Source organism: Micromys minutus, assembly GCF_963924665.1.
Source record: "Micromys minutus genome assembly, chromosome: 16".
NCBI lineage: Eukaryota > Metazoa > Chordata > Mammalia > Rodentia > Muridae > Micromys > Micromys minutus.
In genome coordinates, this window is record NC_137985.1 from 18037721 (window position 1) to 18048103 (window position 10383).

The 10383-nt window shown below is 51.9% G+C and overlaps 1 protein-coding gene across 1 annotated transcript; it reads left to right on the top strand.

Annotated features, from left to right (window-relative positions):
• Positions 1-771: 771 nt before the first annotated feature.
• Positions 772-9894, top strand: CNN1 (calponin 1). The gene is made up of 7 exons (XM_080930190.1): positions 772-904; positions 2628-2749; positions 5578-5644; positions 6394-6531; positions 6706-6816; positions 8936-9082; positions 9172-9894. Exons 1-7 carry the CDS (start codon positions 842-844, stop codon positions 9415-9417), a joined length of 894 nt encoding a protein of 297 aa, XP_080786316.1. The 5' UTR covers positions 772-841; the 3' UTR covers positions 9418-9894.
• The last annotated feature ends 489 nt before the right edge of the window (positions 9895-10383 follow it).

A 10383-nucleotide genomic window follows, 5' to 3' on the forward strand; every position in this document is an offset into this window, starting at 1 on the left:
AGAGAGAGAGAGAGAGAGAGAGAGAGAGAGAGAGAGAGAGAGAGAAGCTGATTCTTCTCAAACCCAGGCTGTGCTAGAATTCACTATGTAGTCCAGGCTGGCCCCACTCTCATGAATCCTTTCCTTCAAAGTTCCCAAATGCTGGGATTGCGGGCATGGGTCATCTGTGAGCTTAGATCTAGGCTCTTTGCTGCTCCAAGTTCTTGTGAGGGGCCAGAGGGGACAGAACTGGGTACTATATTCTTCGAAGAATGAAGCCCTGCTGAGGGTCTCCTTTGTGTCAGTCTTTGTACTGGACATCCCTGACCTTCCCTTCCCCTCCCCCGACCTTTACTACACCTTTGCAAGGCAAGCGCATTCTAGAGACGGCAATAGAGACCGATAGAGGCGAAGGATTGGTGTGTGGAGGTCCATCAGATCATCTTGCTACCCTAGGGGGCTGGGGTGGGCGTGCAGCAGTCCTGCCTTGGGACTGAAGAAGATCAAGGACCTCTGAGATGAGGAGACTCAAGAGAGGGGTGAATGAGAGGTGGGCTGTTTGAGCACCCCTGTCCCAGAATAAGGCGTTCAGCCCCCTTAGGTGGAAACAATGACACAGTCAGCTCCCAATACCAAGGCTCTGACATCAGGAGGTGGGGGTGGCCAGAGTATGTGTGGGGTGCCACGCCCCTTGGCAAGCCCCTGTGGCCAATGGGACAGACTTGGAAGAGCCCGGGGCTGGCTTCTGGAGCTTCAAAAACGTGTGAGGAGGGAAGAGGGTGCAGACGGAGGCTCAGCTCCCTAGTGCGCCCGCTCGTCATCGTCATCCGCACCTCCGCTTTGCCAGAGCCCCCAGGCCAGCATGTCTTCTGCACATTTTAACCGAGGTCCTGCCTACGGCCTGTCTGCCGAAGTAAAGAACAAGGTAAGGCTGGAAGGACTGACAAACACCCTGCCGTGACAGAGCCCTGTTTCCTGAATCCCCCTCCCACCTGTGTCATATGTCCTAAGACTTGAGAAGAGAAGAAAGATAACGGGTAGGGGCTATTTTCTGTTCTTGCAACATCCCAGAGCACTCAGTTACTTGAGGGGTGAGGTGAGGTACTTCATAAATAGAAGTAATCAGGTGCTGCAAAGACTTCCCACCTGCTCATAGCTCTTGGTCAACCTTTTTGTTCCTGGAGGGATGTAGGGGAAAGGGTCTTTACCTTAAAAAAAAAAAAAAATCAAATGCTGCCGGTCTGCAGAGCTAGAAGGTTGAGAGACAGCATCTTCCTGTCATGGATGGGTAAACTGAGGCTTAGAAAGGAGAAACAAGGAGTTAGGGTGCCGGGTAAGGCAAGTGCAAAGCCAAACCATCTCCGCAAAGGATGGGCAAGCTTCTCAGGGACTACGCGGAGGGGGAGAGGCAGTCCCATTTGACAGAAGGGAACACTGAGGCACTTTCTTTCCAGGGTCCTACAGCAGAAGCTCTGGGGAGCGAGGAGCAGGGATTGAGACCTGGATCCGGTTAGGGTATCCTAGGGGCTGGAGTTCAGGGACTGTGGGGGGCGGGTGCTCTGCCGGAGACTGATGACAGCGCCGCCCCCTCCCCCCAGCGCTGGCCCCAGAGTCGCAGAGGAGCCGCCGCGCCTTATAAGGCGGCCTTGGGCAGCCCGGGCCCGCGCTATATAAGGGCCGGTTTGCTTTATAAAGCCGGGCTGGTGAGGAGGGGGGGCGACAGGGCTGGGGCCAGGTAAGGGGCCGCATCCCTCCTCTCTCCGTGCAGAAGAAGTGAAGCATCCCTCTACCTCACCACCACCAGGGGCTGGGAGGCTAGCATGCAGGAGGATTGCAGAAAGAGCCTAGGAGACAGGAGACAGGAGAGCAAGCCAGGAGGGAGATAAGAGCTAAGAGGAGGTTGAGACGGGAGTCTGCCGAATCCCACCCCTACCCGGGAAGATGGGATCGGAGCAGAAGCTTAAAAAACAAAACAAACCATGAGCCCCACAGCTGTCTGGGCAGGTCTTCAGAGATGGGACCCTGAGACCGAGTAAAAGATAATGTAGAAAGTTGGAGAACAAGAGAGACCAAGTGGGGCTGAAGACAGACCTACAGACAGGGTTAGGAGGGGCACAGGATGCTCTGGTTTCTGACTAGTGTGCAGGATGACCTGGTACTACACCGAGACAGCTGTATGACTGAGCAAGCGCTCCCAGGAAGCCAGCACCCAGGAGCTTCTTCTTAGGGTTCTTCCCCACCCCCAGTTTAAGGCATTTCCCCTTCCAACAGGAGAGTGGGGAGGGCTGGGTCAGGGGAAGCTAAGCCCCAAGTTTGGCTTGGAGGGGAAACCGAGGAGCCAAGCGCCGCCCCCACCCCACCCCACCCCCAGCTTCAAGGATCTGGCTTTCCAGCCCCCTCTTGTCTATTCATTGGTGCCAAACCTCAGAATGCCCGGAATGGCCCCCTGGGCAGGTGCCACCTCAACCCTGGCCCTCAGCCTTCCCCCAACACTCCTCCCCTACTGTGGACACTAAGACAGGATTGCCTTAGTTGGGATGGGGTAGGAGATCTGCCTATCCGGACTGGGCTGGGCCCCTGGAAGGCCAAAGCCACTCTCTGTTGACTGTGTCCTCATCACCTGCTCTGCATGTCTGTCTCCTTCTCAGCTGGCCCAGAAATATGACCATCAGCGTGAGCAGGAGCTGAGAGAGTGGATCGAGGGGGTGACAGGCCGCCGAATCGGGAGCAACTTCATGGATGGCCTGAAAGACGGGATCATTCTTTGCGAGTGAGTGAGGATCTTAGGGTGCAGGCCCTGTCCCCCCAGCCCAGCAGCCCCTCTTCAAACAGCCTTTCAACACTCCCAGGTGATCCCGAGCCTGGAGCTAGAGTTAGACACTGATATCCGGTCCCACCCTGTTCCTTGAAAGGTCAAAAAGATTCAACCAGTGCTGGTTTCATGGGCAGAAATGACGTCAAACACAGTCAGGTAGCAGCGAAGCCCTGAGGTGTTAGGAGGGCATTATTCAGCTAGCAGGCCTGACTGTGGATTCCAGCATCATAATAAAACCGCGGTGGGCAACCGTGGCTGTTTATTACCAGTCTTCATGACATTTGGATGGTGTCACGGGAATGTATGTAGACCGTGGCTTCCCACTTGCCTCATCACTGGGGGAGATGAAAATCCTCACCGTGGCTTGGCATACGCCTGCGACCTTAGTACTGGCAAAGCTGAGTGAGGGTTCAGAATTCTAGGTTAGCCTCGGCGGCGTAACCAGACTGTCTTCTTAACCGGGGAAGACGGGTGGGGAAGGTGGAGTGCTCACCTAGCACGCAGGAGGCCCTGGGCTTGTCTCCTGCACTGTATAAAGCCAGGTATGGCGGTGCAGCCTGTAGCCCTGGGCATATTAGAGGTGGAGGTAGGAGAATCAGAAATTCCATGTCACCCTTGGCTTCACATTGGGTTTGGGACCTTAGGCCACAGGAAAGCCTTTCTTGCAAAACTAAACAACGCAACCCGAACACAAGGCCTGGGGAGATGGCTCAGTCAGGAGGGCGCTTGCTGTGAGGATTTGAATGCTGAGACAGAAGGCGGGTTGGAGAGGTGGCTTAGCGATTGCTAGCGCTTGTTCCATGATCAGAAGAACAGAGTTGGGGTCCAACACCCATGTAGCAAGTCAAACATCCCTGCAAATGCCGGCAACAGGACGAACATTGGGGCCTGATGGCTTCCAGCCCAGCTGAGGGAGTGTGAGCCTCAGGTTCAGGGAGAATGGGCAGAGAGTGACAGAGGAGGACGTCCAATGTCGTTTTGTGTCCTCTACACCCTCGGACAGGCGCGCACATACACGTTTATTATTCTATTTTTACTTGTGTGCTCAGAGCTCACGTTGTACGTGTGCCATAGCATGATCGTGGAGGCTGGAGGACAACTCCCACCATCAGGTCTCCCCTTGTACCGTGTGGGTCTTGGGGATCGGACACAGGCGGTCAGGCTTGGTGGCGAGCAAGCAGAGCCCAGAAGTTCATTGTCCGTCCAATCTGGCCTATCTGGTAAGCTCCAGGCCTTGTCTCAGAAACAAAGTGGGAGCTAGAGAGAGGCCTCGCTGGGCACAGGCGCTGCTGTGCAGACCTGCAGTCTGAGCTCCACTGCCCACCCATGGGAAGGTGGTGAGAGAGGATGGAATCCACACAGCTAACCTCGGACTTCCGCATGGGCACCCCATCTCACGCGTCTCCCCTCATCGAGGTAGCACCTGAGGGGTCACAGGGGAGATTGGACTCCGGCCTCTGCACGCATGCAAACACGCACACACAAGCACACAGCAATAGTGAAAGCAACTCCTAGCACCAGGTACACATTCTATTTTTGTACATGCATTTGTGAGTTCGAAATGGGGTATGCTCATTGTACGTGCGCATATAGAGGTCAGAGGGCAAATTGTGGGAGTTGGTTCCCTCCTCTTACCCAGGATTTGAGCTCAAGTCATCAGGTTTGGCAGCAAGTGGCCTTACCTGCTGAACCATCTTGCTTGCCCTCTTTTTACGAAAAACAAAACGAAAACGAAAACAACCAAACCAACTTTATTTATCCATGTGGGCGTTTGGGCAGTATGCTGTCTTCCCCTGGAAGAGCAGCCAGGGCTCTTCACCGCAGAGGCTGGCCTTGAACTACTCATCTGCTGCCTCTACCTTCAGAACCCTGAGATTTCAGGCTAGTATGACCACGCCTAGACATCCCACTTCCCCCTAATGCTGGGCAAGGTCCTGAGCCCAGCCGGGGCCTGTCTGCTTCTCTGAGTCTGACACCATGGGTTACAGCTCACCCTTGGAAAGCTTCTCAGAGATGCAGTCCAAATCAGCTTCCCGGCGTCCAGATGCTCAGAGGTGGGGCTATTATCTTGTTTCATTCCTAGCTAACAGAAACAAGAATCTGGGACATGCTGGTGTCCTGGATTAGAGAGAGCTGGCTCAGCCCGAGTACAGAGCCAGGGCTACGGTCCTACAGTATCGGACATACGCCTAAGTTCCATCCCCAGCATTATACAGCGAATGGACCAACCATTTCCTTAGTCATTCACATAATAAGCATTTACAGAGCTCCTGGTATATACCGGCTTTTACTCTAGGCATGTGGACAGTGAACCAGACTCCATGTGTCGCCTACAGAGGGAGCGTTAATACCAGTGGGAGAAATCGTGCTGGCTCTATACCCAGCAGTATTATCACCATGATAAGAAAAGGTTATCAGCCAGCCAACCAGATAATCACACTCACATCAGTAGCAACAGAATACAATAAAGAACACCCAACGGGCAGATGATTGGCTCAGTGGATACAGGCACTTGCCACTAACACTGCTGACCTGAGTGTTCCAAGATCCACATGTTGGAAGGAAAGAACAGACTCCTGAAAGTTGTCCAAAGACTTTCACACACATGTGGCTCACAAAAGGACTTCCTGGCTGGCAACTGGTTTTAGCTGCCCATAGCTGTGCTCATCATAAACATGTGCTGGGTATAGAAGTATCCCCTCCCAGAAGTCAATTCTTCCACCCAGCCTGGATCCTGAAGCAACTGGAACTCACCTGCCCCATTCCCTGCTTCTCTTTGTTAGATTTATCAACAAGCTCCAGCCAGGTTCTGTGAAGAAGGTCAATGAGTCAACCCAGAACTGGCACCAGGTAAGTTCAGACACAACGTACTAGTTTGTTTTCTGTTTTAGTAATGAGAATTGAACCCAGAGCCGTGAGTGTGCTAGACTGGAGTTCCATTGCCTAGCCGTGCCTTAGCCCCTCTCCCGGTGATTCTAGGCAGGGGCTCTACCTTAGAACCACACTCAACCACTGATTTCCACTGTTGATTTTGTCAAAGCCAACCCCCATAGTCAGAGGTCTTGGTCCTCTCCTAGGTATTTGAGACTAGGTCTCCAACTCCTTGTTTTCCACTGGGACTATGCTGGCAGTTTCCCAAACTAAGGATTCTGTCTCTCCTGTAGGAGTCCTAGGATTTTAGTTTATGCCCTGTATCTGGCTTTTACTTGGTTTCTGAAGAATCTAACTCTGATCCTGACACTTAGAAAGTGTTTTTATTTTGTTTGTTTGTATTTCTTACCAATTCTGAGACAATGTTTCATTAAGTTGTTCAAGCAGCCCTTGAATTTGCAATCCTGCCCCAGCCTCCTGAGGGGATGGAACCTGTGCTACTAAGCCTACTTATTAACTTAGTTTTCTTAAAGATTCCTTTTTATGTATTTATTAGTGTGTGTGTGTGTGTGTGTGTGTGTGTGTGTGTGTGTGTGTGTGTGTGTACTTGTGTGGACAAGTGCCCACAGAGACCTGGCCCGGAGTTACAGGTGTTTCAGTCAATCCTCTATCCCGCAGCTCCTCAGCCCTCTGCCCTCCCATCTCTGACACAGTCTCTTCCCCTACAGCTGGAGAACATAGGTAATTTCATCAAAGCCATTACCAAGTATGGGGTGAAACCCCACGACATCTTCGAGGCCAACGACCTGTTTGAAAACACCAACCATACACAAGTTCAGTCCACTCTCCTGGCTCTGGCCAGCATGGTGAGTGTGGGGGCAGAGTGGGCATAGGGCAGGGGCAGGGGCTGGGGCTGGGCTGAGGTCTGATAGCCATAGGGACACTCAGGCCCCTGAGCTTCACAAAGGGTGAGTTACTGAGAGGAAGCGAGGCCTGCTGGAGGCTCATCTGTGGTTCATGTCTTCTGTTCCTCCACGCAGGCCAAGACAAAAGGAAACAAAGTCAACGTGGGGGTCAAATATGCAGAGAAACAAGAGCGGAGATTTGAGCCTGAGAAGCTGAGAGAAGGCAGGAACATCATTGGACTACAGGTATGGCCCCTTCTTCACATGGCTGCTCTGGGCTGCGGGGAAGGTAGCCCAGACCCTGGAGGCGTTGGGGGTCAGAATATTAGCACTGACGTTCTGCTTTTTGTTACTAACTTGCTCCCTCTGCCCATAGTCCTAAGTAGTTCCTGAGTTTTCAGATCCTTAAGATACTTTAATTTATCTTTACGTGTGTGAGTGTTTTGCCTGCATGTATACCTATGAACCACATGTGTACCTAGTACACACAGAGGCCAGGAGAGAGCATCGGATCACCTGGAACTGAAGTTATAAACCATTAGCAGCCATGTGGGTGCTAAAAAACAAACTCAGGTTCCCTGTAGGAGCAGCTGGTGCTCTTAAACACTAAGCCATCTCTCCAGCCTCTAGATCCTTTTGAAATATCTATATTTAAAAAAAAATTGTTTTTACCTTTGCCTGCCTGCCTGCATGTATGTGCACCACAGTGTGTGTGGTACCCACAGAGACAACAAGAGGATGCTGTGTCCCCTGGGGATGGCGTTAAGGATTGCTGTGCATGCTGGGAGTGGAACCTGGATCCTTTGGAAGAGCAACCAGTATTCTTAGCTACTGAGTATGCCTCCATCCTTTACACAGAGAGAAAGATGGGGTTTGCAGAGCACACTACTTTCTTCATCCTCCTCCTCCTCTTCATTGGAGATCAAGTCTAGGCACTGCTTCAGTTACGTCTCTAGCCCCTTCCACTTTTCCTGTGTGTGTCTGTGGATATGTGCACATCAAGGTCAGAGGTCACAGCCACTGTCACTGTCACTCCTCAGGAGCCACCCGCTTTGCTTTGTTTTGTTTTGAGACAGGGTTTCTCTTTGTGGCCCTGGCTGTCTTGGAACTTGCTATGTAGGCCAGGCTGGCCTCAAACTCACAGAGATCCACCTGCCTCTGCCTCCACATCTGGCCATCTTGTTTTTTGAAACAGTCTTTCACTGGGTTTTCTAGTTTGCATTCTATTTTTTTAAAGATTTGCTTACTTATTTTATTTATGTGAGTGCACTGTCACTGTCTTCAGACATACCAGAGTGGGCATCAGATACCATTACAGATGGTTGTGAGCCACCATGTGGTTGCTGGGAATCGAACTCAGGACCTCTGCAAGAGCAGTCAGTGCTCTTAACCTCTGAACCATCTCTCCAGCCCTCTAGTCTGCATTGTAATGTAATAAAACACTAACCAAAGCAGTTAGTAGGAGGAAGGGGTTTATTTGGCTTGCATTTTGCACATCATGGTCCATACTGGAAAGAAGTCAGGGAAGGAGTTCCCGCAGGAACCTAGGGGCAGGAACTGAAGCAGAGACCATGGAGAAACCTTACTTACTGGCTTGCTTTCCATGGCTTGCTCAATTTTCTTATATAACTCAGGATCACCTGCATAGGCATAGCACTGCCCTGTCGGTCGGGTTCTAGGCAAGCACTTGAGGCAGGGTCTCCTATAACCCAGGTTAGCTATTCAAAGCTAACTTTGAGCTTCTCTTCTGATCCTCTTGCCTCTACCTCCCGAGTACAGTTTTTATCCTGACACAGGGTCTTGCTAAGTTGTTCGGGCTGATGGCTGTTTGCTGGAGGCAAGGCAGGCCTTTACCTTGCTATCCTCCTTCCTCGGGTTCCCCATCAAGTAGCTAAGACTACGGACGTGTGCTGGCAGCCCCAGCGTGATCTACCTCCCCTTCTCTTTCATTTATTGTTTGAAACAAGTTCTCACTGTGTGGCCCAGGCTGGCCTGGAACTCACCACGTAGACCAGGCTGGCTTCAAACTTACCGAGATCCACCTGTCTCTGCCTTCTCAGGTTTTCTCCTTTCATTGTGTGGGTCTTGTGGGTTAAACTCAAGCCATCAGGTTTAGAGGCAAGACTCTTTACCCACTGAGCCGACAGTCTCTTAGGGCCTGACCTTAAACTTCTCATCCTCTTGGAATTACAGCTGTGGGCCACCACACAGCTGTAGTTCCCTCCAGCCAGGATTCCAGTTGACAGGATGTGGGCCACACGTTGAACCTAAAAGCCTGGTATCCCCACTCTGTTTCTGACTTCCTGCTCTCCTATCTCACAGGAACACCCTGTAATCCTTATTGATCAGTTAATCTCTTTCCTAGATGGGCACCAACAAGTTTGCCAGTCAGCAGGGCATGACAGCCTATGGTACCCGGCGTCACCTCTATGATCCCAAACTGGGTACAGATCAGCCCCTGGACCAGGCGACCATCAGCCTGCAGATGGGCACCAATAAGGGCGCCAGCCAGGTTTGTGTAGTCAGCGGGGTGCCCCAGTGAGATGCGGTGGGGAAGTGGGGCTGCTATCCCTGTGACTTGACCACTGTTCCATCCTTTAGGCTGGCATGACTGCACCAGGCACCAAGCGGCAGATCTTTGAGCCAGGTCTGGGCATGGAACACTGTGATACACTCAACGTCAGCTTGCAGATGGGCAGCAACAAGGGGGCCTCACAGAGGGGCATGACAGTGTACGGGCTGCCTCGCCAGGTGTATGATCCCAAGTACTGCCTGAACCCGGAATACCCAGAGCTGGGTGAGCCCACCCACAATCACCACCCACACAACTACTATAACTCTGCCTAGGGGCCCCCAAGGGGCTGGCTGCTGCTCTTGGCTGGACCCAGCTGGCCCAGCCAACCCCATCTCCTGCATGGCGTCCCCCAGCCCCCTGGCACCTGCCTATAGGGTTACAGTTTGGGGAGATCAGGCCGAGGGGGGCAATGGGAAGAAGGGGGCCCCTCATCCCTGGAGCTTTCCCAGGGCCCAACATAGAATCGGGTGTCCCCAACAGCACCCAAAGGAAGCACTGAGTAAAGCTATGTAAGCTGCCCCCCTTTATTCCCTCATAAGTGAGTACCTCCCAGAACCAGAAACCCTTCAAGCGAAGCCCCCAGAACCCAGGCTTGGCCTGACCCTTGTCCCATTCCTGCAACGGGAGCAGAATGCATGCCTGGAAATGCAGTGGACACACGCAGTTTGGTTTTGCAGTGACTGGCGTTTGTGGATGTGACAGCAGCGTTTGTAACTTGAACACTTTTTCTATTTCACTGGAGCACAATAAATGGCTGTGACATCATTGGAGTCTTGGGACAGTTGTTTAGGAGTTTGGCTTAGATAGCCTCCATCCTCCCCCATATACAGGAGGTATACATACCCTCCTGTATACACTAGGGCACTGAAACTAGTAAAGACTAGCTCAGAGCTAGTAAAGGCGCTTGACACCAAGCTTACAACCCGAGTTCAGTCTTTGAGACCCACATGGTCAAAAAGAATTGGTTTCTGCAATGTCCTCTGACCTCCACGTACAGGTCATGTGATAAATATCCTTCCTTAAATAAATATGTATCTAAAAAATGAAATATACAGCTACAGACCTTCACCACTACACAGGGTAGGCACAATGCAAATGCCACATACATTTAAACAAAATGATCAGGAGTGCCCTGGGAGGGTCCCAGACTGTGTGCATGTGGCACACACTGGAACTATTGGACATGGTACCTAATGTTGGCAGAGCAGTTGAGTAGTTAGCCTCAGGACATGCCTTTC